Below are 27793 nucleotides of genomic sequence, written 5' to 3' on the forward strand. Positions count from 1 at the left end.
TTCCTTGTATATTTTAAATTTTTCATGAAGTTGGAGGGAAAGTTTGCCAAATTTAATTCAATGGCAATCATCTGCATAAACAAATGTCACAATAAACGGAGGGTTGACCCTTACACTACTGCATCAAATAGTTCATTTTGATCTTTTACTTACTCTTCGAAATGAAAATTTTCCCTTCAGAAAAATTTCCCTTCAGAGTTTTTAACATAGTTCTGACCAAAGGTTAACCGATTAGGCAATGTGAATTTTAGCATAAATAGGTCTGTAATGCCAGTAACTTCATAACACTATGGCTCCCTCTAAACCTCCCACACCCAGCCTTCTTAGTGTTCCATTGGATGCTCTTCTCCCAGTCTGTCAGCTCAAACTGTTGCTGTTCCACAGGGCACAACTCTCAGGCCTGCCTTCCTCTCACTCCTTGGCCTGTCTCTGAGCAACTGGATTTGCGCCTAAGCCTTGGTCAGTGTGAACATAAGCCCCAAAGATAAGAACTTCTCTCTCATTTTCCCCAGGGAGTTGGGGAAGGGAGTGTGACTGATCAAAGTGGGGAAGGGAGGGCAATAAGTGGTATAAAGTTCATCAAAGACTGAAGGGTGCCCTCACGTCCCTGGGTGGTCTAGAGAAGGTTTTCACAGAGTCAAAGATGGGGTCAGAACAGAGGCCAAGTGTAGCCCATCTTCCTTGCCTTTTTTCCCTCATTCCCTGTGCCCTCAAACCTGACCCACAATGGGTCAGAAGACTCTGTAGAGCTTTCTCTCCAGCTTGAAAGGACTGTGGGGTCACCTCTGTTGTCATCCACCCTGGACATTGCTCTGTATTGCCAATTCAATTTGGCTTTGTTTTGCCATTACATTTACAATCTCAACACCCTTAGATGGTTTTCTGATCTTTATTTCAGGAAGCACTTGGCTACATGCATGTCAAAAAGGACTTTGCTGCCGGACATCACTATTTCCCAAAGGTTGCAGGCAAACTTCTTCTGTCATCCTCCATAATGTTTGGGAGAGACACTTAAGAAGGTATTTCCCAGATAGAGGCCCTCAAAACATGTTCAGCAGTTACCACCTGTTCACAGATACCTAAAGGACTAGACAGCTGCTGGGGAGTTAAGTTCTCCGTTCTGTTTTTTAACAAAGAATACATAAAGCGTGCACACAATTCTATCCTGGCTTCATAAGCAGGACTTTGGGGGGTGGGTGGGTAGGAGTTGGACCTGAGGGGGGAAATCCAGGATATGAGCCAATGATGCTAAGATTTTCTCACAGGGATGTAATGAAGTGTACATGAATATTTTAACTGCTGTTATCAGCAAGCAGTTCCTGACATGGTTAACAGCACACAAGTCTACAACCTCAGCACTTCATTAGATATTCTGTCTGGAGGCATTTTTATTCCATGATCTAAGGGCTTCAGAGACTAGAGAAATGAAATAGTGTAAACATCAGCCTGTCAACTTGGAATGGAGACCACCTTGATAAGATAAAATTTCTGGATCTATGTGGCCTCTGACCCACTCATTACAAGGAGACAGATGCAGGATTACAGGAACTTAGATAAGGCAACTCCAGCAGCAATCTGGTTATTGGGTTATATTTTAGTACTCTTTTAGCATTCCTATGACTTGCTGCCCCACTCTATGTCTCAATTTCATTGTATGTATTTTCCCTATTAGGTCCCTGAGCAGAAAGCTGACTGTGGTGAAATTATTTTTCAAATCACAGGACCCTAAGTCCACCTGAAGTCTGTTAGTAAATGAGAGCCACACATTTCTTTTCTGGTTTCCACCAAACCCTTCCCCGATAAAAATTCAAGTAAGTCTCTATCAGAATTTTATAACTTAATCATTGGAACAAACATTTTTGATCCCCTGACCACAAAGAACTTAAAATACCAGAGGGAGATAAATCCTGCTACTGAAGGAAACGATAAGTACATACAATATTCTGGACTCTTTCAATACATCGCCAACATCTATCTTTGGGAAAAATGTCTTCAGAATTTCAGAAAATTTAACAGTCATTACTTGACTTCCCAGAGAACCTGTATAGTATATTTATTATTCAAAATAATGCACAGGACATGCTAATTTTATGTAAGGATCAAAGCACATACTGAATAGCCTCCATTCCTGACAACAGTTCCCCAAGGAAACCCCTGAACATGGTCAGTTGCTTCTTCATCTTTTTAGTCTCCTATAGCTGGTTCAAGCTGTCCAGCCCTTGGGGACAAGTTAATAACACAGCTTGCAGATAGATTTTTTTCCCCCAGAAAAAAGAAATTCAGCAGCCCACCAAAACTGTCACCAGCCCTTCCCACACTTACCAGTGCCATAGGGAGGATGCAGCTGATGGCAGTGAGCATCAACGGCCTGAAAAAATACAGGTGGTAGTTTCAATTTTTATTTAGAATTCTTACTTGCCAACTGCCTGAAATCTTTTAAGGCTACATGAATGGGTCTCCATGCCTCAGTCTGTTGTTAAGCCACTTCATGGTCCAATCACATTTGTTAACAAACACTAGTGGTCATTCACTAAAAAGCAGAGATGAAGGAAAAGAGTGAATTGTTGGCCAGCTTCTGGGCCTGGGGTAGAAAGGGACATGATACAGGAAAACTAGCCTAAGGAGATCAAGATGGATGGATTTTGGTCTTGGAGGGTAGAGGGTGAAGCAAGAAAGTACTGAAGGAATAAGAGAAAGAAGGTTAAAGCACAGAGACAAAGGAGTAGGTGAACACCAGCCTAGAATGGGGCAAAATCAGCAGTGGTGGTGGTGGTAGTAGGGTCCCAGAGTGCCTATGACCTTAGGCAAGGTCTAAAGTCTAATTTAAGTGGTGGGCCTTCACTTCTCCCATACTTCACACCTTCATACTCTCAGCCTCTAAAAGGTCAGCTCTCAGGCACCTGATTGTAACTTTGCTTCTTTTACTTTCTCTCCGTGGAGGGAGGGCTGACTTGTAATTGAGGCACCCATGTATTACAAGTGCTTTAAAAACTCTGATTAATAAACACAAATTTGAAGATTTCTCTCCAGTCTATCCTTAATTTAGTCCTGTTATGGTCTCTGATCATTAAAATCAATACCAAAAACACCTAAAGACCTTACTATTTATGAAAAATACAATAAAGCAAAAATACGAAAGTCATCCATTTCTTGACCATGAGGGTAATTTTTTTATTATGAAAAATTCCAAGCATCTATATAAGTGAAGACTATAATGAAACCCACGTACCCATCACCCAGCTCCAACATCAACTCATGGCCAGGTCCACTGTATCTGCACCCTACCTATCCCCTACCCTCTAGATTATACTGAAGTAAATCCCAGCCAGCATATCTTTTAGGTTTGCATTTCAATGAAAATCTTCTGGGAAATACTTAGTACAAAAGGCTGATTACAGCCCCTTCTAGAATTCTAACAGTTTTCTAGGGGGATGCCATATATAGGCAGGATGATTGTAACTTCAGTGAACCAAGGTCATATCCAGTAACCACAACCAAAAGAAATGCAGATAGGAGCTGATAGCCAATGAATTACACATAGTAGGACTAAAAGCCAAGTATCCTACCATATTCCTGCAGCTATAAACCCCTCTTGTCCATAAGTGATTTCAAACAATGCTGTCTTCTCCAACTACTGCTACTGTGAGGAGACAAAGGAGAGGGAATACCAAATACCTTTAGGCAGTTCCAGCTAGGTCACCTCTCTTCTGCAGAGGACACCTCATAGGCTAGCATATCTTAGTGACAAAGCCACAAACACCAACAGCATATTTCAAAGGCAGAGCCACTGACTGCTGTTGTTGGCTATGCTCAAAACATACATCACATTTTTATAACTTTTATGTTTATGTAAACCTCCAACAGAATAGAAGCTCCTCTCTGAGGGAAGAGGTTTTTAAGAACACTTTCCTCCTCTGTCATACCTAAGCACCTAGAACAATACCTGTGCCAGTACTAGGTCCTATATGCTAATGCTACCCTCTGCCCGTCTCCTATGGTCTGATCTCAAGCCACTGCAAATCCACAGCCTCCTCCAGAGCCCAGGCAGGCACCAAAGCCTTCCAAGCCCTCAGGGGGTGCACAATCTAGCAGGAGAGGCCAGATACAGCTCCAGAAGGGAGGGTTTAAAAAAAAAAAAGGCGGCTTCCCTGGTAGCGCAGTGGTTGGGAGTCCGCCTGCCGATGCAGGGGACACGGGTTTGTGCCCCGGGTCTGGGAAGAACCCACATGCCGTGAAGCGGCTAGGCCCGTGAGCCATGGCCGCTGAGCCTGCGTGTCCGGAGCCTGTGCTCCACAACGGGAGAGGCCACAGCGGTGAGAGGCCCGCGTACCGCAAAAAAAAAAAAAAAAAAAAAAGAAAAAGAAAAAGAATGGCGGGCTGAGAAGCCTTCTGAGGGTGACAGGAATGGCAGAGATGCTGACGGGAGGTTTGAGGAGGCAAAAATCAAACATTAGGGAGAGGAGCAACAGGAAAGAAGAGTTCAGGCTGGAATCTAGAGAAACCACTTCAAGTTTTTCAAGAGAGCAAAATAAAATGGTGCTTTTAGTGGGGTATATCAGAAAATATGAAATAGAAGTAGAAAAGGTTTTATTTATTTATACCTCCTTTCTTTCTCACCATTCTAAAAAAGGAGGGGGCAGAAACTAAAGGCAAAGAGATCTTTAAGTTATTTTATGGTAGAGGTTAAACTATTTTTTCCCCATCTTTCCTAGCATCTATCTAAAAGTTAAGACAACAGAAGACACTCAGAAACACTTCTTTTATTGGGAATCAACAAATTCTTCACCTATCCCAATTACCACTGAACAAAAAATAAATCAAATGGTTCATAAAAAGCACTTTGATGAAAAGGAACAACACCTGCCCCTCTGTCCCGCCCCACCCCCATCCTCCCAGTCTTCCCATCCAGGAGAAATCTCTCCCAGTCATTCATTCGTCTGGGTTCTTCTGGTTGTTACCAACATCGCTGAGTAGGCCCATAATTCTCTACCAGACTTAGCTTACTTATACCACTCGCTACCCACTCCCATCCAAGCCCCAACTTTTTGATATTAAAATCACTATTTTCAGTTCCTCTATCTGTAGCCTTTGTAATTTTAAGTCATTGTTTACAGGGCCAGAATTGCATTTTCTACCCTGAGCTTCTAATGTCACGATCCTTGGCCCACTCAAAGAAGAATGTTTGTACATCAGGCACAAATACATTATCATTATTAGTCGCTGCCAATCACTCATACTTGTGCCATAAGGAGGGTTTGCTTTATATTTATTTGGCTTGTGATTTTTTTGTGTGTAGTTTTTCTGCTTTGCATGGGAATTCTATTTCCCTTGCCCCTTGTGAAGAGACTTATGGTTTCTTCACCACATCCCACCCATCTTCCAGCTTCTTCATTCTATCTATTGCTGGAATCCACCTCACTCCTATTCCTGAAGAAATTTTTCTTGGATCGCACCAAGTTTCTGTTCCAATCTGGGCTGACCATTTTCCAGGCCTGTTACACAGCTGAACAAGAGACTTTTCACTGGACTACTAGGTTAGTTCAATCATTTCTTTTTTTAAATTAATTAATTAATTATTTTTTGGCTGCTTTGGGTTTTCATTGCTGCAAGCAGGCTTTCTCTAATTGAAGCAAGTGGGGGCTACTCTTCTTTGCGGCCCACAGGCTTCTCATTGCGGTGGCTTCTCTTTGTTATGGAGCACAGGCTCTAGGAGCACGTGGCACGTGGACTCAGTAGTTGTGGCTCGTGGGCTCTAGAGCGCAGGCTCAGTAGTTGTGGCACACAGGCTTACTAGCTCTGCAGCATGTGGGATCTTCCCAGACCAGGGCTCAAACCTGTGTCCCCTGCATTGGCAGGTGGATTCTTAACTACTGCACCACCAGGTAAGTCCTCAATCATTTCTTGAATTTTATTTTTCTCTTTTTTGATTTTCATCTTGAAGTAACTACTTCAGAAAAGGTACAAGGGTCATAAATTTTGGGAGTTGTTGCACATCTGAAAACGAGTTTATTTTTCAAGGACAGAATTCTAGATTCAGAACTATTTTCCCTCAGGACTTTGAAGGCCATTGCTCCACTGTCTTCTGGTTGTAACTGCTGCTGCTGAGACATCTGATTCCCATTTCTTTTAGAAGACCTGATATATCTTTATGGAAACTTTTAGAGTTTTCTCTCTATTCTTGTTTTTCTGAAATTTCACAGGGACAGTTCTGGCAATGGGTCTTTCTTTATTCTTCTGGGCAATGAATAGACCCTTTCAATATGAAGACTCTCCTCTCTTTGGCTCCTGGAAATTTCCTTCTTATACTTTTTAATATTTTCTTTCCTTCAATTTTTTGTTCTCACTTCCCACAAATCCTAGTAAATGCTGGATCTCTGGCTTGAACTTCCATGTCTCTGTTTTTTCACATACATTTTTTGCCTGCATGTTGGCTTTACATTGAGAGATTTTCTTGATTTTATCTTCTGACCTATCTACGGAATATTTTTTAACTTGACAAACCCATAATTCATCTCCACAAGTTCTTTTTGTTTTGATTTTCTTCCTGATGGCATCTCTGATTGTTTTATAGATGTCACATCTTCTTGAGTATCTTGGCAAATACTAAATAGTGCACTTTTAAAAACAAGCAAAATTACCTACTGGTCTGTTTCAGCTAAGGTCAATTTTTCTGTTTCTCTTTCATTTTGCATGTTTTCCTGAAATGTCTGGTAATTCTTGGTTAGCCATTCACATTAAAAAATGAAGAGTCACCCAAAAAGGGGGATGAAGTACTGACACATGCTACAGCTTGGATGAACCTCAAAAACATTATGATAAGAGAAAGCAAAACAAAAGGTCACATATTCCATGATTCCATTTATATAACATATATAGGTAAATCCAGAGACAAAGAAAGCAGGTTAGTGGCTGCCAGAGATGGGGGGAGTGGAAAGTAACTGCTTAATGGGTACCAAGTTTCCTTTTGGGGTGATGAAAATGTTTTGGAACTAGATGCAGAAGATGGTTGCACAACACTATGAGTGTACTAAATGCCACTGAATTGTATACTTTAAAATGGTGAATTTTATGTGAATGTTACAATTTTCAAACAAGGGGCCTCAGGAAATGAATCCTAGCTCTGTGTACGTGAACAGACCTGCCAAATGACAGGCTTTTCTTTAGGGTAACTGAACAGGGGCAGCAATTATTCAAGACTCAAAGGCTCCCAAAATGACAAATGAAGAGAACCAAATCTTACACTCTCTAAGTGCCCTATTTCTCCCCAGATTATCCAGATTATTTTGCTGAGAGACCAAGTGAGAGCAGGGCTGACTGTTCTACATACAGACCTTTAATTAATCCCCCCATCTGCAGCACACTTATCTTTCCCAGTCTTTGTCAGTCAAATCAGAGCCCACAACCTCTTCAAAGACATGTTGGACAAACTGGCTCCCACGTACAATGATGTCCCACATGCTCCCCCGACATGTTCTCTTTGTTAATATGTGTTTATAACATATATATGCCTTTACTTTCATTTTCATGGTTATTTAAAAATGGAGGAGCACCTCCATATTTGCCTCATGCTCTTTAATAATCTCTTTTCCTACCCTCCCCCCAGCTCTCCAGGCAACCATTAATTCACTTTCCTTTACAATAGATAAGTTTGCATTTTCTAGCATTGTATATGATTGAAATAATAAATTGTTTATTTTTTCCCCTGAGTTTCTTCATGCAGCATATTTTGAGATTTATCAATGATGTTTGTATGAGCAGCCCACTCTTTTTATATTGATGACAGTACGCTGTTCTATGGGTATGCCACTATTTGTTCATTCATCTGTTTGTGGATATTTGGGTTGTTTCCAGTTTTTGGCTATTGTAAATAAAGCTGTTACAGACATTTGAATACCAAACAAACAAAAAAAAAGGAGAAGGGACAAACGTATGTGAGGGCAGCCAACCATCTTGAAGCAAAGACTTCAGGTGTTCTACTTATGTCATAAAATAAAAACCCTTTAAAACATTCACATTGTATTTATGATTGCAGATACTATTAGTCAGTTTTACAGCTACTCATTATCAACATGGACATAAGGACCCACTTTTATTTTGGTAAGGAAATACGAAGTAATGTTTAGACATCAAAAATATTACAGGAAACCTACCCAATTTGTGAGTATAGGTGGGCAGTTTACATCCTACTCTCATTCTGGTTAAAAAACCAGTACACTCTGAATGTTGGACATATCTTTTCAGCAGCCAAAGAAAGGATGCACTCCTCTCTCCTCATTTTGATAACCTGAATCATTTCATAATTTTTTTGTACTTCCACATGAATATAATGTAAAATACCTCACCTCACCTCTGAAGATTGTTTTATTGTATCTGCACGAAGTTCAGTCTTCTGTATGAGAACTGCCAAAACTAATTCTGACATGCACACCAAGCTGGGAACCACATATCCACTAGGTATATATTATCTGTACTTAAAAGTCAGCTGGCTTCATGGAAGCCCTTCAACAAGCATGTCTTCTGTTTACAAACATGAGCACGCAGAGTAGAGCCTCGGGGTTAGATTCTCAACTTTTGCAATTATTGGCCTGGGCTTAGGCAGTCAGATCAACAATAAGCAACACTTACTGAGAACAAAACATAACCTGGCATTTTTTGCTAGATGTTGTTATACAAAGAAAAAACATGTACCTCTATCTCAAAGAGTTCAATCCCTGGCTTACAAACAACTAATTTTCCAAATAGCATAAGCACATACCAAGAAACGTGCACAGGGACTTCCCTGGTGGCGCAGTGGTTAAGAATCCGCCTGCCAATGCAGGGGACACGGGTTTGAGGCTGGTCCAGGAAAATCCCACATGCCATGGAGCAACTAAGCCCGTGAGCCACAACTACTGAGCCTGTGCTCTAGAGCCTGCATGCCACAACTACTGAGCCCATGTGCCACAACTACTGAAACCTGCGCGCCTAGAGCCTGTGCTCTGCAACGAGAAGCCATTGCAATGAGAAGCCTGCACACCACAATGAAGAGTAGCCCCTGCTCGCCGCAACTAGAGAAAGCCCACGTTCAACAACAAAGACTCAATGACGAAGACCCAATGCAGCCAAAAATAAAAAATAAACAACTTAAAAAAGAAAAAAGAAAGAACGATGTACCACAAAGTGCTATAGAGGCAAGAGTGTATGACTGTGGAGATCAGAGAGGGCTTCATGGGAGAAGGGAGTCAAGGGTAAATCCTCAGTTTCCAGCTTGGTAGATGGTGGTATCACCAATTAAGATAGAGAATCCAGAAAGCCACGTTTGATGGCACTGGAATATTTCTTGTAAAACGTGGCAAGGCTATATACAGACTGGAAAATGATGGTGAGAGCATTGAAGAAACCAGTAAAAGTCTAAAACAACGGAAAAAGGAAATAAGTGGGTAGAGCATGTACTGGCCAGGAAAGAAACTGCTAGTCACAGAGAGCAACATTTTCAGATAGAGACCACTCTTTGTTCATGATTATAAGAACAGCTCTGTTCTCCTGTTAAAATCTCCAAACAAACCTCTCACTCTTCCTGCCTGTACTTTCCTCTATTTATGATTGGTAACTTGTGGTTATCACAGTAAAACCATTTCATGTTTATAAAGGCTCGTGATAGTTTAAAGAAAAGAGAACACAACGTAAGCTTCAAATTCTGACAATTCATGACAGTTTAATTAATCAAGCCACAGGCAGACACATTTCAGGACGAGCAAGATGAGAAGCTTCCTGCTATCTCAGTCTGTACCTTTCTCAAATCTTTCCTACAACTCTTCACTCTTTCGAGCAGAGAACTCTAATCCTTTAAATTTTTCCTAGAGCAGTAGGGGAGTGATATTGGGACAGAGCAAAAGTTAAAGTAAGGAGGTGCTTGGAATTCCCTGGCGGTCCAGTGGTTAAGGATCCACACTTCCACTGCAGGGGGCATGGGTTCGATCCCTGGTTGGGGAACTAAGATTCCCGCATGCCATGTGGCATGGGGAAAAAAAAAAAAATGGTAAGGAGGTGCCTTAGTAACAAGGATCCCAAAATCAACTAAGCTCAGCACTTCATTAAGGAGTACTGTCAATGCAGGCACAAGACCAACCGCTGCAGTTCATCAGAAATGTAGCAACAAAAGACAGGCTACATTCCCCTATAATCTTTTCCTAGTCCCAATTCAAAATTCAATTTGTGTTATTTTTACTTTTATTATCAGTAGGCCCCAGGAGAAGGACACTAGAGGCTTTGGATGAAGGCAAAAGAGTCCAAGGTACATGATCCAACTACCACACACACACTCAGAAGCATCGGTCAGTAATATGTCACCCAAAACCTTCCACAATGTGGCTCCTACCCTATGACTCAAAATGCATAATCCTGAGAATGTTTTAAGGACCCACAGCAAACATGTGAAAGCAATATTCTCCTTATTCAACTCTTGCCCTGCTTCTACCATGACCATGTTTGAACACTCATGTGCCAGGCACTTTATATGCATCATCTCACTTAATGCTGTGAAGAAGGTATTAATTATCATTATTTTATAGATGAGGAAATTGAAGCTTAGAGATGTTGAGAAACTTGCCCATGGTCATGTTATATTAAATGGCAGAAAAGGAACTGGAACCTAGTTATCTGACCACTAGCCCAGGCTCAACAACACAAAGGCCACATCCATGAAAATACTCACAGCAATATAACCAGTCCCCATAACTGTGACACATAAGTACTCACCTAAATGCCCAATGGGGAAAGCTTGAGAAAATTATGGTTCAAGAACAAGATGGTATGTTATCCCTAAAATAACTAATGAGGATGAAGTATAAACAAGAGGAAATGTTTGAAATTTACACAAAAAAATAGAATATATAAATACATGTACATAATGATTACTAGAATGTACTGTTGCCCAGATCAAGGATTCTTGTCTATTTTGTTCACAGCTATTTTCCCAGTGCCTGTAACATAGTAGGTGCTCAATAAATATTGGTTCAATGAATCAATGAATTGCAGCAGAGTAACATTATCTATGAATAGGGACAAGACCTAAGGATAATAAGCAAGGAAGAAAACTTTTATTTTACATTAATGGAATTATGAATGATATTCTTCAACTGTATTAACATCTCAACAATAATCATTTAAATATAAGTAAGTTCAGGTTTAGGACAACTGTGGAATTAGAATCACCCCTTGATTACAAATGGTTTACACGGTTCCTAAGGTAGTGTGAAAGTACAAGAAAAGACCAGAATGAAAGCTGGCCTTGAATCTGATGAAGAGCTTCTTTTCTGGAAGGCAGTGAGCATGTTGTGTGTGATGCCAGGTACACAGTGAGGACACAAAGTTAATGATAACAATAACCTTTCTAAGCTGGCAAGACAGGGACAACTCTAGCACTAGCTGCACTTAGGCAATTCTCAATGTCACTCTGGACATTTCTCATCTCCCTTTAAAAAATAAATTTATATACCAGTAAAACACAAATCAGACTTCCAGACTAAAGCATGGTGAAGTATGGTCAACACATCCACTAACAACCAACTATTTGAAACACAGGAATTTAATCTAGATTCTGAGATACAGGCATGCAAAGAAACCTGACATCAGATCATAAAAATAGAAATCAGATGGCTGTTCAGCACACAAACATTCAGTGTTACTAGGCCCAGTTTAAAGATACTTTTCCATGAGTAGTAACAAGAAAACAACCATTACTTGGTTAATTAATGAATGTATAAATAAAAGTAAAATGTTTTTAAAATTCAGCTATACCAGAATACAAGAAAGTTGATTTAATAAAGTTAGTCTTTTCCAGATATTATACAAAAACTCAGTGCCACTTGAGAGAAAGGATAAATATAAGGTATTTGTTGTTAAGAATATTAACTGCTTATGTTACAAATGACAAATGCATAGAAACTGGGTTGTTTTGAACAAGGGACTATAAAGACTTCTGCACTTAAAGTCAGAAGTCCTGAAAACTCATGATTCATCCATGAAAGGGAAAAATGATCCACAGAAAAAGAACTCTTGAGAGATTTTCCAGCCATATTTTGCTGAATAGCAAGCACTAGATCTTAAAACAAATTCAAGCAAGAGGGTGGCAGAATAGAGTGTTCTAGGGAACATTTTCCCAGCTCTACTACAGTTAATACAGCCATTCGTAAAGCAAGAACTGTAGTAAAAACACTCATTAATAACCAGTTTATTTCTCTAACCCTATTTGAGGAAAACCAGGCTTGAGAAAATGAGCAGCACAGTTCAGCACTGAAGTTTAAAAAATCAAATTCTTCCCTCCAACAGTAAAGACACCTTAGGCTGCATTCATGATCCTCTACATTTTATTCTTTTTTACCTATACATCTTAGTCTCCCACTCCAGCCCAGAAGGTAACTTCCCCATCCCCATGCTTAATCGACCCGTGGACTTTGGTTACTTGCACTGCTGCTGCACCCTATCTTGAAGTTTATCCTATCAGCAGAAAGCTCAGATAGCTCACGGTAGCTCCATGGACTAGATCTAGCCCAAAATGTACTATTTCTTCTCCTTTCTGAAGCATGAGCAGGGCTCTGAGCAGCAACACTCTGCCTCTCCCGCCCACAGCCCTGACAAGCTGCTGAGAGAAGGCGCACACAACGTGGGAGACGCTTCCAGCCCATCACCAATGAAAGCCAGCCTGGGCTCTCTCTGGGGCTCAACCATGCCTAATCTCCTTCTTAGGCAGCCTGACAGCAAATGCCTCATGAAATTCAGGGAACAGTACCAACAGGATTCACTGAATGACAAAATTATTCTAAGTTAACTATAGCACATTTTGCAATAAAAATGCCTGTTATTACTAGAAAAGGCCTCCCCTCATCTATAGCAGCAATAATAATCTTTGTGTAAGTTTCATATAAAAATACAGCATGTAGGGTTTCCCTGGTGGCACAGTGGTTAAGAAACCACCTGCCAATGCAGGGGATATGGGTTTGAGCTCTGGTCCAGGAAGATCCCACATGCCGTGGAGCAACTAAGCCCATGTGCCACAACTACTGAGCCTGCAAGCCACAATTACTGAGCCCACACGCCACAACTACTGAAGCCCACACACCTAGAGCCCGTGCTCTGCAACAATAGAAGCCACCACAATGAGAATCCCGCGCACCGCACCGAAGAGTAGCCCCCACTCACCGCAACTACAGAAAGCCTGTACGCAGCAACGAAGACTCAACACAGCCAAAAATAAATAAAATTTTTAAAAAACTTTTTTTAAAAGGTAACTTTGTTTTCTTTAAAGACTGAAATATCACTAAAATATTCGTCAGAGATCTTCCCCCTCTTACAACACAATCCACCTCACTTGGCAATCATTTCATCTTTCACGACTATTCCATTTGTATAGGATGTTAGCTCATTCCCTAAACAATGCTTCTGTTTTGCCATTATTTGAACATCAGCAGTCCCCACCGCCACCACCCCATAACAGATAAGCATTTTCTCTGTTGTCTATCCTCAGTCCGGGATCTGATTTTCTGGGCACTTTCCTTTCTCAATTAATGATCTTACTCAAGGACTGGTCCCAGAATACATACAGGAAGACTCTCTGACACCAAGGGCCCTCACTAAACCAAAAGCCCAGTGTCCCAGGCAACTGGCAATTTTCTACTTAAGAGACTTCAAATCCCAAAAGGTAACAGAAGGCTTAATTTTGTTAGGCTACGGCTAACCGACAGGCAACTGCCAGAACACAAAAAAATGAGTAACACAGATCAGTGGAAAATTGATGCCACTCCTCAAACTTAGCTTTTGTTCATGGACAGCTGCTCATAAGGCTCTAATTTTAAACCACGTACATATCACATTTCCTACTAGCTGAATAACACCTAAATCATATGAAAGAATTAAATATCTCAATAAGTCACAGAGTTGTGCAAACAGCACCATGACCAATGAGGGAAATCAGTACTGACCTGGGTGATGACTACTGAGCTCCATTCTCAGAGACACATGCAACAGGGGAGTGAGAGTAGCCAAAGCACCTGTGAACACCATTCTGTAAACTCAGCACTTAAATTATTTCCTTGTCTCAAAAAAATTTTAAACACAAAAATAAAACCAATGCTAGTTTTTAGCCAGCCTGAGAGAGGAAGATTATGTGTGATTCCTTCTCCCTTACTGTTAACCAAGCCATTTCTACCTGTTGTCTTTGGTCAAATTCCTGAACCACTTAAAACACCACTGAGCCCCTTTATGTGCAGCCAAGCCACCAAACGAGCCAGGACGTTTGCCGCCCAGCCCCAGAAAGGAAATGGTGTTAACATGCTCCTCAGTGAGGGAGGGAAAAAAATCCATCTTCTACTTCTACCATCATCTAAAATTTCATGGATTATTTTCCTCTTTGCTTCATTTTCTCTTTAACCCTTTCCTGGGGTTTCAACTTTCTTCCATCTCTCTTTGTTCATTCATCTCTGTTCCAAGTTCTTTTTGTTCTACTCTTCATGATCTTGAGGGACAGAATAATGCCCTTTTACGACAGTAGAGAATATATAGCAGGGACTAGGAAATCTAGCTCACACCAATAGCATCAGCTACATCATCAAAAATTGACAAAATCCACAAGTATCTCAAAATTATTCAATACCTATTATGGATGAAACACTATGATAGCGATGATGGGAGAGAGAAGGTAAAATGTAGTTTCTGCCCTCCAGGAAGTAACAATCTAGTTGGAGAGAACATGCAAAAACATGTGAAAAGGTAAACAACATGAAGCAGTCAGAAGACTACACTATACGATGTAATAAACATGGCCTGTAACATTTGGACACTGGGACCAAAAGAAACAACCACTGTGTTCTAAAGGGTCTTGAGGAGGCTCACTCAGGGAAATCACAAGGTAGACTCTGAAGGAGCCCTGAGGGTACTAAAAGGTGAGGAGATGAAGGAAAGGCTTTCCAGGGGGCCGACAATATGACAGCCTAATAAAAAGGAAGGACGTAAAATGGTAAATTTTATGGATTTTACTACAATTTAAAAAAAAAAAAAAGGAGGAAAGGGCCTGTGCCCCTCAGCTGTGCCCCACTCTAGCAGGTCAGGAAGTCAGCGCAAGGGGCTGGACAAACTGAGAATTCCTATGCATAGATGGGAACATCCTGATGAACTTAGTCAATTGATACCGTCCAGAACCACACACCTGACAATTTTTTTTGTAATTTTGAATACCAAGACTATGTATAATATGGTTAAAGTAAAAGAAACTAGTTGACCAGATAGGGAGAGGTGTGAATAACGAGGAAGGAAAGGATCTGATGCCTCTTTTCTACCAGGGAAATGCCCTTGGAAAGCAGAGGTCCCAGCAGCTTTGTTATCGTTATGGTGGAGAAATCCCAAACCCAGAGGTTCCAATGGGTCTCCATTCTTCAGAGTTTTATGCTGAGCACAAGAGAGGAAATGTGCACACTTCTAGGAGTGAGTCACACAAAAAACTTTAGCTTTCAGCTAGTTGCTAATAAAGCCCTGAGTGTCCAAATCCAAGGTATTAGTTAGCCTTTGCCGATCACCTGGAAAAAAAAATTGCCTGAACTAGTAGATAAAGCAACTTTTATAGTAATGACCCATGGCACACCTTAGTTATTTCCATTTAAATACCAACATGAAAATTATTTGGTTGAATTCATTCCAATGTGCTCTTGATCTTCAATTTTAGCAAACAACAAAATCCATGTAACAGTTCCTGAAAGGAAGGTCAGGGAAAACAGTAAAGTAGGAGAAATTTCCCCACTTTCACATAATGGCCAATGTTAGAGGAGAAAGAAACATGCCGGAAAATTGTCTAAATGACTATAATAATATTCACATTCACAGTACATGGTGTTCTATGTGGCTATGCTATGTACCAGTGTAATATTACATAGTACAAAAGGTACATAGTGAGGACAGTAACTGGCCTGAGGTGCAAGATATTGAAAAGTATGCTAGTTTAAGTGTTAAAAATAAGGTGCTTGCTAGAATAACCAATTTTGTTAATTACTTAAAATTTCAATTTAACACCCCCCAAAATCAATGAAATACAAGCTATGAGAACTTGCTTTATTCTTAGTTATTGCTAAAATCTCTTTCAACATCAGACATTAGTCATCAGTATACGAAACAAATGAGCTCATTAGCCCAGAAGCACTGATTATTCACAGCAAACCAGGATATCTAGGTACCTCTCTTAAGACATTTATCAGTCACCCACACACTGGTGTGTTGAAGATGGTGATTCTGATGCTTATCCTATCTTACCTCATAAAGTTTCATAAGACTTTCTGAAACAAGTGTTAATCTATGCAGTTCTGCTTTCTATGTACTTCTGGTCTATTTTTCCTGAATCCACCCCACCCTTCCTTTCTAATTCCTAGTAGTCTGGGAAGCTGAGGACCTTCGATATGCACATATTAGCAAACAAAGTAAATGCATCAAATGTGTCCAGATGATGCAACATACAGTTATATTTGGTTTCAAGCTACAGGCCATTTGATCAGTCTGAAGGAGACATTAGCAACAGCTCATATTTAGATTTAATTGCAGGAATTACACTTGGGAATTGACAACGCTGCTCACCTTTAAGACAGAGGCTAAGCTGGTCATGTGCTCATTGAGAGCACCCTCGGACTCCTTGTAGGTCAAGCAGGTGAACTGGTACTCCTCAGGATCAAAGGCATCGGCCCCCTGCTGCTCCACATCGCTGGCTACGCCCACATAATAGTCCTCTATGTCCCCAGGGTCCTCGTCCTCTTCCTCTTCCTCACAATTCGGGTCATAGTCCTCTTCATTGCTGTCAGACCCCTGGCTATTCATGTCCACAGACATCTTAACATCCAGATGAGTTGCAGATCAGGAAAGCAGTTTTTTCCCCTCCCCACAAACTTTACCACTTTCTCAAATGCATTAGTGTTTTTGTCTTCTAAAGGAAGAAAAGAAAAAAATAAGTGTTACTTACTTTCACTATGAGAAGCTGTAACAGAAACCATTCAAGAATCAAAATGGCATAGCCCTGGTCCTATCCCCACTGTGGCCTATTCCAAGTCTCCCCTCATACAAGAAACCTCACCACCATCTCTATGCCCAGGCCTTTCAAAGGGAAACCCTTTCCTGGAGGGGCAGAAGCAGTTAACAATGGTAACTTCACATGAAGGGTCTGGCATGAAAGAGTAAGGCTATCTGCTCTATGTCAAGGAGTTAAAGTCCCATAGATTTGTCCTTCCTGCCACGGTCCTTAAGAGAGGAGTACATTCCCACAGCTGGCTGCCCACAGAAGAAGCATCCTAAAAGCCAAACAACCAAAGTTTAAAATCTCTTAGCTAATTATGCTCCACTGAGTGGTGACACAGTACATAAATAGGGACACAGTTCTTTCCCTAATATCTAGGGAAAGAATACCATTGTTTTACAGACATCACTCTCAGATAAATGGAAAAAAAGGTGCATAGTAAAGAAAAAATAAAAACCACATAGCTCTTCAACATCCTCCTCTAGTCTGCAAAGTTAACTGATTTTTCCATTTTAAAGGGTTCTACTAATCTTTTAAAAGAGGTACTTAAGAAGCAAAGAAACTGACCCAATAGTGAAGGAAAACTATAGATATTCTGCCTTAGCAGGATCAAGGCTAGAATCTACTTAGGGTAAAGAAACAAGAGATCAAATGTAACCAGCTACTGAAAAATCCTCACAGATCAAAATGTTACTCAATTACATATAAATGAAAAGAGAATACTAGTTGAGAAAGCAAAACAGTCACAAGTCTTAACTTCTTCTCAGAGAGGACTTTGGCAAATACCCATTAACTTCTTGGCACAAGAACTATTTCAAGTGATCATTTCCAAGGAACAGTATCAAATAGTGATTTAAATCTAAAAATAATAGGACCTTAAAATGCAAGAGCATTTGGATTGAATAGTATGTAAATAATTTACATAACCAAATCTGGATCAAATACTAAAGTAAATTTAAAACCTATTTGAAGTACATAATCTCTCCAAAAAAAAAAAAAAATTAAAACAAAGATTAAAAATCAATGTGTGCTGAATATGTAACCAGTCTAAGGGATTATAGAGCCACATTTTAATGATATTATAAAAATATCAGTGAATCTACCTCTGATGTGTTACCTATAAATGCTCAAATTAAAAAATAAGTCACATTAATGAGAGGGCAGTAATGTAATACTTGCAGTTTGACTTTTAACAAAATTGTTTTTGTATGCTAGAACCACCTCATCACAACTGAACTTAACTATGGTATTTTTCCTTTAGGAGAAAAAATTAATCTTTAAATTAAATTAAAAATACCTGTAATTCCTGAAGATCTTTCAGGAAGATGTCATCCAAATAGTCTATATAATTTCCATCTAAAATGAAAAGAGATAGTTCTATTTATATATTTTAAAATTGGTACCCTGAGTTTGCAAATTTATTTTTTAAAAAGTAAAAACATTTAAAAGGACAAGCAGCAAGGGACCAGAAATTGTTTTCTTATAAGTCCCACAGAAATCTATATGTCATAATTATATACTGACAAGAGTTACATGGCCTTCTAAAAAAAGAAAGTATTGAAAGTAAACAGTGGGACTTCCCTGGTGGCACAGTGATTAAGAATCCACCTGCCAATGAAGGGGACACAGGTTCAATCCCTGGTCCAGGAAGATCCCACACGCCATGGAACAACTAAGCCCGAGCACCATAACTACTGAGTCTGCACCCTAGAGCCCACATACCACAGCTACTGAGCTCGCGTGCCACAACTGCTGAGGCTCACGTGCCTAGAGCCCGTGCTCCGCAACAAGAGAAGCCACTGCAATGAGAAGCCTGTGCACCGCAACGAAGAGTAGCCCCTGCTCATGGCAACTAGAGAAAAGCTTGCGTACAGCAATGAAGACCCAACACAGCCATAAATAAATAAATAAATAAACAGACTTAAATAAATAAACAGCTAACAATAATTTAACCTGGGGTACTGGTGAGAGAAATGGATACCCAGTTCCCTCCCTCAGTTTGAAAGCCCACCACACCTCACTTTTTTTTTAAAATTTTTATTGGAGTACAGTTGATTTACAATGTTGGGCACCACCTCACTCTTATTGTTAAGATTTCCTAAATTAACTACCACAATTTCAATTTTAAATGTTACATAGAGGTTGACAAACCAAATCATAATTGACTTAAACTGGACTTTTGCCATGAAGTCATCTCCACTAGCACTTACAGAATACTGCCAATATTTCAGATCTCACTTTATTCATGAAAAAAATATTTTCAAATAAAAAAGTCCCCAAAAGAAAAGAAAACAAAAAACAAAACAAAAAAAGAGAGAGATAGAGAGAAAACAGAGGGAATTCCCTGGTGGTCCAGTGGTTTGGGCTCAAAAAAAGACAAAAAAAAAGTCTCCAGTAGAATGCCCACTAGGCAATATTAACACCCATTTTCCACCTCTCTTCCGACATGCTCAAGGGCTACCTGACTTTCTCAGAACTGCAGATCCCACTATCCAAGACTAAATAAGTACTATTTGCTTACTTAATTAGAAATTTTATGTCCATTTCTTTATCCGTTTGAATTTCTTGGAAAACCAGAGCTTATAACTTTCAAAGAAATACTTCAAACACAAACAGGCAAATTTAAACTAAATGAAAATCAAAGTCCAAACAATGATTATGGAGGATGATTTCCAAAATAGGTGACGAATAATTGATTTTTTTATTGTTTTCTTTTATCTGCATTTTTATGTACAATACTGCTTATTAGGCAAATCTGCATAAAGAGCATTATAAAAATTGCTCCCATCTACAAAATATCACTACCAATAATAGCTTTCATTTAATGAGAGCCAATTTCAGGTCAGCCTCATTCTCATTAAATGTTTATAATCCTACAAAGTGGCTATCATCCCCTTCTTACAAATGAGGAAACTAGAGTTCAAAAAGATTAAGCAACTTGCCCAGGACCACACTGCTGCCAATCAGTAGAGTCCAGCATAATACTTTCACCAGATCCAGGGCCTATGAGGACTCATAACGCCCCATCACCCTCCCAGAGAGCCTAATACTATCCACAAAGCTACCTCCAGAATCACAACAAAAAAAGCACCGTTTTGGGCTTCCCTGGTGGCGCAGTGGTTGAGAGTCCGCCTGCCGATGCAGGGGACACGGGTTCGTGCCCCAGTCCGGGAAGATCCCACATGCCACAGAGCGGCTGGGCCCGTGAGCCATGGCCGCTGAGCCTGCGCGTCCGGAGCTGTGCCCGCGTACCGCAAAAAAAAAAAAAAAAAAAAGCACCGTTTTCACTTTCTCTAGATTTTTTCTCCAGGATTTGGGCTTACAGGTTGCCCATGGCCTTCTCACCAACTAAATATTCAAGAAACAGGGGAAAACTTCAGGCTGCCTTCCAAAAAGGAGAATGTCATTTCATACTTACTGGGTGTTCTAGGTCCAAATTTAAATAAAACCTTAATTTTTAATCTTTTCCAAGTTAAATACCCCTATTCTATTTGAAAGAGTGCTGACATTGTTTAAAGTGGCCAGTATGTTATTACTTTATTAACAGAACTGATGATAACGCTTTGATTTCCTTTGGATATTAAATATTATCCTCACATCCCAAACAGAAAAGGAGTAACCGCAATTACTCCTCCCCCTTCCCCCAGTCAAAGTCACTGTTCAGAAGACCTGCCACCCACCCTGGGCTAAAGAATTCAAACGGAAGACTTCTCAATTTAAAGATGATAAGAACAAAACACAGACTTTTTGGTGGGTCTGACAACGTTTACTCCAGACGAAATATTTAGCACTGTAGGGTCAGTTACTAAGTCTACAAGTCCGAAGAAAATTACTTGATACAAAAATATGAACCCTGTCTAATACGGTAGCCACTAACCACATGTGGTTATTTAAATTTAACTTAACTTAAAAATTAAATTTAACATTTGCTTTTTCAGTTGAAAGAGCCGTAAGTCAAAGGCTCAATGTCCACGTGTGGACAGTGGCTACCCTACTTAACAGCAAAGATACAGAATATGACCATTGTGGCAGAAAGTTCTATGGGACAGGGTAACAATCAGTACTGAGGTGAAGTCATCCCAGAACACGGTCGCCTCTGCCGCCGCTAGCACAGCAGCGTCGGGCGAGGCGTCAACGCAGCTCCTGGGCCGCCTGTCCCGTCCGACGCGCCGGCATATCCGCGAGGACACGGAGCCCACGCGCTGCGGGACCCTTCACCAACGGGCATTAACTAACCGCGCGGGCGGCACTGCTAGAGCTCCCAACGATGACTCGAGTGGGGAGCCCCGAAGGCAGCGCGTCTGCCGGCGCGCCCGGCCGGGAGGGCCCAGATACGCCGGCGCCAGTCGGTCAGAGGCGCTGGCCTCCGACCTCACTGCGAGCTGAGCAGGCGGCGAGAATAGGAATAACGGAGAGACGCCAGGCGCCGGTTCGCCCTGGCCTCAGCCTTCAGCCGCCCCTCGGCGGGTGGCGGAGTGCGCTGAAACAGTGTAAGAGCTGCCAAGGGCGCCGGGACCTCGCGGGCAGCGACGAAGGCGGAGCCCTGGCCGAGCTAGGGAGGCGCGCGGAGAGCCCACCCCCTCCCCCGGCCCGCCGGGGTAAACAAGGCCTAGACTCGCACGGCGCACTTACCGGGAGCCGTGGCCCCGCGGCCGCTGAGCCCGGGCGGGCCAGACCGGGTCGGGCCGGGCCAGAAGAACCGGGTCCAGGCGCGGCGGCGGCGGAAGCGGCGGGCCAACCCCGCTGAAGGCCCGCGCTGCTTCCTTCGGCGAAGCCGTCTCAGCAGCTCCGGAAGTGCTCAGAGCAGTTCCGTCACTTCCGGCCCGGGGTCGACCCGCGGTCGCCGGGGTCGCGGCAGGCGCTGGGCAGTAACGACTCTCTGCGGACACTTCGCTACAGCCCAGCGCTGCGACCCAGAGTGGGCCCAGAGCACAGCCGGTGCCGACGGCTGCGAGAGGCAGCAGAAGAGAGGATTCGGCTTATTGGAGAGTGGTCACGGCATCTCTTCCGGCTTTTGCTTACCAGCGCCGCCCGCCGGGATACTTTAAACCAGGGTTCTTCTGTCGGACTCCCCACTTCTGTGTTTGTAATCGGTGTCCGGCACCGAAAAGACATCCAGACGTTCGTGGAGTGGATAAAAGACTGTTGTTTCCCGGCCGCTATCTAGTCGAAGAAAAGCTAGGTCTTTTGGTCAGCGCGCAGGGCCGGGAATTTCTGCGTACGTTCTGAGGCCGTCGCCTGTTGGCCGCCGATTCACAGGACCACGCTAGGCTTCCGCTTCCCTCTCCGCGGCCTAGATCGCTGCCTAATTCTTTGGCGTCCCATTCACCCAAGATTAAATCTTAACTGCCTTGTTGCACAGTTTCTTCAAACAGTATAGGAAGTGCCATTATGACTTTAAGTACCTTTTAGGGCTTTTGTCAAGTATTATGGATAGACAGAGCCGTGAAGTCCCACTCAAGCTGTTGCTGCACAACGTGGAAACGCCTGTGTGAAGCCAGTGATGTTAGGGAGCCTCCTCGCTGTGCAAGTCCGTAGATAACCCACACCATTTCCACCCATACATGAGTCATGTATACACTGATATTCAAGATATTCAAGATATCGATGTGTAATGGACTCTCCTTTTTTTAGTTCTTGCTTCTTGCACGTATTCGTGTATTTCTTATACATGATTTTCAGCTTCCTGTTTAATTCAGAGCCTGTACCCAAGTCAGGTGCATTCAAATACTAGAAAGCCCCACATTAATTTGGAGTGAAAATTAATAGTAATGAGTAACATATTGTAGGGTTGTGAATTTTATGCATTAACAATGTAAAAGTCTATCTATAATCCAGTGTACTTATTTGTTATGACAAAACATATAATCCCTTTACATCATGACACTAGCGAAGGACCCAAAATATATTTTCTGCTAATGAAATCTCTTTAATTAGAAGCCTTCACTTTGGGTCACTGGTAATAAATCCTCTCCAGTGAATAAAAGGGAACAATCAGTTTTTCTGTATAATTATTGCATTTGCAAAATAGAGAATGAGGTCATTCACATATCAAGTACAATATATTGGAATCCAGTGTACAATCCTTATTTATTCTCCTGTCTTGCCTCTCTTAAAGCTGAGTTTCTTAAGGGCACAGATCCAACCTTGTTTTCAATATTACTCTATTAAATAGACGTTTATTGGGCTGATGCTAATACCATTATTTTTAACTAGTGACAATTTCTCCCCAGGAAATAAAGATTTAAAAATTAGGCCAAGGGCTTCGCTGGTGGCGCAGTGGTTGAGAGTCCGCCTGCCGATGCAGGGGACGGGGTTCGTGCCCCGGTCCGGGAAGAACCCACATGCCGCGGAGCGGCTGGGCCTGTGAGCCACGGCCACTGAGCCTGCGCGTCCGCAGCCTGTGCTCCGCAACGGGAGAGACCACAACAGTGAGAGGCCCGCATACTGAAGAAAAACAAAAATTAGGCCAAAACATTTAAAGATACAGATAAAATTTTGTGCACATATATGTGCTTTAGAATGATGATTCTATAGGAAAAAGTTTGCAGCATCCCATATGTTCAAAAGTAAAGGTTTGTTATATTATGGTAAAATATACAATAAAGAAAACCATTAACAATTAGGCTGTACTGAGGCATCTATTAACAGGGAAAGGTATCTGTGATATGAATAGGATATGAAATGATGTGTGTAGTATTCTTTTTTCAAAATAAATTTGCACATAAGATATATAAATATAAAATATAATGTTTCTCTTGGTTTCTGTGGCACAGGAATCTGGACAGGCTACAGTGGGAATGATTTGTTTTAGCCCCTCGATGTCTGGGGCCTCAGCTAGAAGACTAAAATTTCTTAGCCAATATCGTACAATTTTTCTTTTGTATAAACCTTAGATTCAGAATGACGGGTTTTCACTTTTGAAAATTCACTGGAGAGCATTGAATTTCTAAGAATAACTTAAGGGTAGTACTGATATCCTCAATATTGAGTCTTTGCATCTAAGGAATATAGTATTTCTTTACAGTTATTTTGTTTTTCTTTTATGTATTTGAATTGTTATAGTTTTAATCACATGGATCTTTGGTTTAGTCTTGCATACATTGTGGGTTTTGCTATTACTCTGAATAAGATTCTTTCTTCATGTTTTCTAATTGGTTATTGTTAACGTATCAAAATGTTATTGCTTTCCAACGTTGTTCTTGTGTCTCTCTCCTTACTTAGCTTGCTTATTAGTTTTAGTGGATTTTCAACTGATTCTCTTCAATTTTCAAAGTGAGCATTTGGATCATTTGAAAATAGGGATATTTTGGACTCTTAATTTTTTTTTTTTTTTTGCGGTACGCGGGCCTCTCACTGCTGCGGCCTCTCCCATTGCGGAGCACAGGCTCCGGATGCGCAGGCTCAGCGGCCGTGGCTCACGGGCCCAGCCGCTCCGCGGCATGTGGGATCTTCCCGGACCGGGGCACGAACCCGTGTCCCCTGCATCGGCAGGCAGACTCTCAACCACTGCGCCACCAGGGAAGCCCTTAATTTTTAATTCTTAAATTTATTTTCTTCCTTTTCTTTTCTCCCTCTTTTTTCACCTCCCTCTTCTCCTTTCTTTCTTCCTTGCTTTCCTACTTCCTTCTCTCCCTCCCTTCCTATTGGTATTTTTGCATCAGCTACCATGTCCAGTAAAACGTTAAGCAGTAATCATGATTAAAAAACATCTTTACCTTTGTTCCTGTCATGAATAGGAAAGTTTCTGATAATTCACCAATAAATAATTTTGCTAAGAAAAATATGGTAGTTATGGGCTTCCCTGATGGCGCAGTGGTTGGGAGTCCGCCTGCCGATGCAGGGGACGCGGGTTCGTGCCCCGGTCCGGGAGGATCCCACGTGCCGCGGAGCGGCTGGGCCCATGAGCCATGGCCGCTGAGCCTGCGCGTCTGGAGCCTGTGCTCCGCAAATGGGAGAGGCCACAACAGTGAGAGGCCCGCGTACCAAAAAATATATATATACGTGTATATATATATATATATATATATACACATATATATATAGTAGTTACTAGTTTGCTTTAAAAAAAAAGGTAGTTACTTTTTGTCTATTACAAGGGTGTTTACTTCAAATCTTTTTTTTTTTTAGGTGAAGGAAAACGAAGAGAATTTACTGCCTTTAAAATAAATGATAATTTTTTTTCAAGTAAAAGGAAGATGATAACAGTGAAATCTGGAACTTTACAAATTAAGGAAGAGAAATTGGAATGATAAATATCTGCGTTAGTTTCCTAGGATGGCCATAACAAATTACTATAAACCTAGTAGCTTGAAACAACAGAACTTTATTCCCTCATATACTCAGCTTCTGGTTGCTATAAGCCTAAGAATTTGTCCATTTCTTCTAGGTTGTCCATTTTATTGGCATATAATTTATTGGCAAACAGGATTAATCTCCAAAATACATAAACAGCTCATGCAGCTCAATATTAAAAAAACAAACAACCCCATCCAAACATGGGCAGAAGACCTAAATAGACATTTCTCCAAAGAAGACATACAGGGGCCTGGTGCACAATGGCTGCAAACAGCAGCCTCCTCGGTAGTGTATGCAGCCTGTTGCCTGTGTGGGTTGCCCTAAGGGACCTTGGAGACGGCCCTTTCCAGTGGACATTAATGACTGGCATGCTGTTCCCCAATGTAGGCTCCAGACAGGTATGCGTGGTGCCTTTGGAAAGCCCCAGGGCACAGTGGCCAGGGTCCACATTGGCCAGGTCATAATGTCCATCCGCACCAAGCTGCAGAACAAGGAGCATGTGATTGAGGCCCTCCGCAGGGCCAAGTCCAAGTTCCCTGGCCACCAGAAGATCCACATCTCCAAGAAGCGGGGATTTACTAAGTTTAATGCAGATGAATTTGAAAACATGGTGGCAGAAAAGCAGCTCATTCCCCACAGATGGCTGTGGGGTCAAGTACATCCCTAATCGTGGCCCCCTGGACAAATGGCGGGCCCTGCACTCGTGATAGGCTTAGCACGCCCCCTCCCTACCCATGCCCACCAATAAACTCTACTTTATTTTCCCTGAAAAAAAAAAAAAAAAGACATACAGATGGCCAAGAAGCACATGAAAAGCTGCTCAATGTCACTAATTATTAGAGAAATGCAAATCAAAACTACAATGAGGTATCATCTCACACCAGTTAGAATGGGCATCATCAGAAAATCTACAAACATGCTGGAGAGGGTTTGGAGAAAAGGGAACCCTCTTGCACTGTTGATGGGAATGTAAACTGATACAGCCACTATGGAGAGCAGTATGGAGGTTCCTTAAAAAACTAAAAATAGAATTACCATATGACCCAACAATCGCACTACTGGGCATCTACCCAGAGAAAACCATAATTCAAAAAGATATATGCACCCCAATGTTCATTGCAGCACTATTTAAAATAGCCAGGTCATGGAAGCAACCTAAATGCCCATTGACAGATAAATCGATAAAGAAGATGTGGTACATACATACAATGGAATATTAGCCATAAAAAGGAACAAAATTGGGGATTCCCTGGTGGCACAATTGTTGAGAGTTCGCCTGCTGATGCAGTGGACACGGGTTCGTGCCCCAGTCCGGGAAGATCCCACATGCCGCGGAGCGGCTGGGCCTGTGAGCCATGGCCGCTGAGCCTGCACGTCTGGAGCCTGTGCTCCGCAGCAGGAGAGGCCACAACAGTGAGAGGCCCGCATACCACAAAAAAAAAAAAAAAAAAAAGGAACAAAATTGGGTCATTTGTAGAGATGTGGATGGATCTAGAGACTGTCATACAGAGTGAAGTAAGTCAGAAAGAGAAAAACAAATATCGTATATTAACGCATGTATGTGGAACCTAGAAAAATGGTACAGATGAACTGGTTTGCAGGGCAGAAATAGAGACACAGATGTAGAGAACAAATGTATGGACACCAAGGGGGGAAGTGGCGGGGGTGGTGGTGGTGGTGGTGTGATGAATTGGGAGATTGGGATTGACATGTATACACTAATATGTATAAAATGGGTAACTAATAAGAACCTGCTGTATAAAAAAATAAATAAAATTCAAAAATTCGAAAAAAAAAAGAAATTACTAATAATAATAAATAAATAAATATGTCCTGCCACTCCCTTCTGGCTTGCACAGTTTCTGCTGAAAGATCAGCTGTTAACCTTCTGGGGATTCCCTTGTTTGTTATTTTTCCCTTGCTGCTTTTAATATTTTTTCTTTGTATTTAATTTTTGATAGTTTGATTAATATGTGTCTTGGCGTTTTTCTCCTTGGATTTATCCTGTATGGGACTCTTCCTGGACTTGTGCTTCCTGGACTTGATTGACTATTTCCTTTCCCATATTAGGGAAGTTTTCAACTATAATCTCTTCAAATATTTTCTCAATCCCTTTCTTTTTCTCTTCTTCTTCTGGGACCCCTATAATTTGAATATTGGTGGGCTTAATGTTGTCCCAGAGGTCTCTGAGACTGTTCTCAATTATTTTCATTCTTTTTTCTTTAATTTGCTCTGCAGTTGTTATTTCCACTATTTTATCTTCCAGGTCACTTACCCGTTTTTCTGCCTCAGTTATTCTGCTATTGATTTCTTCTAGAGAATTTTTAATTTCATTTATTGTGTTGTTCATCGTTGTTTGTTTCCTCTTTAGTTCTTCTAGGTCTTTGTTAAACATTTTTTGTATTTTCTCCATTCTATTTCCAAGATTTTGGATCGTCTTTACTATGATTACTCTGAATTCTTTTTCAGGTA

At 41.3% G+C, this 27793-nt stretch overlaps 1 protein-coding gene across 1 annotated transcript in view; it reads right to left on the reverse strand.

Moving 5' to 3' along the window:
- ARIH2 (ariadne RBR E3 ubiquitin protein ligase 2) overlaps positions 1-21819 on the reverse strand; it is a 46580-nt gene extending 24761 nt beyond the window's left edge. Inside the window, 5 exon segments of the mRNA XM_082847270.1 lie at positions 2323-2334; positions 2336-2368; positions 16594-16936; positions 18321-18379; positions 21656-21819. Of these exon segments, the coding sequence (XP_082703396.1) occupies positions 2323-2334; positions 2336-2368; positions 16594-16842 (294 nt within the window). The 5' untranslated portion in view covers positions 16843-16936; positions 18321-18379; positions 21656-21819.
- Between the last annotated feature and the right edge of the window lie 5974 nt (positions 21820-27793).

Source organism: Leucopleurus acutus (assembly GCF_964270905.1).
Source record: "Leucopleurus acutus genome assembly, chromosome: 10".
Taxonomy (NCBI): domain Eukaryota; kingdom Metazoa; phylum Chordata; class Mammalia; order Artiodactyla; family Delphinidae; genus Leucopleurus; species Leucopleurus acutus.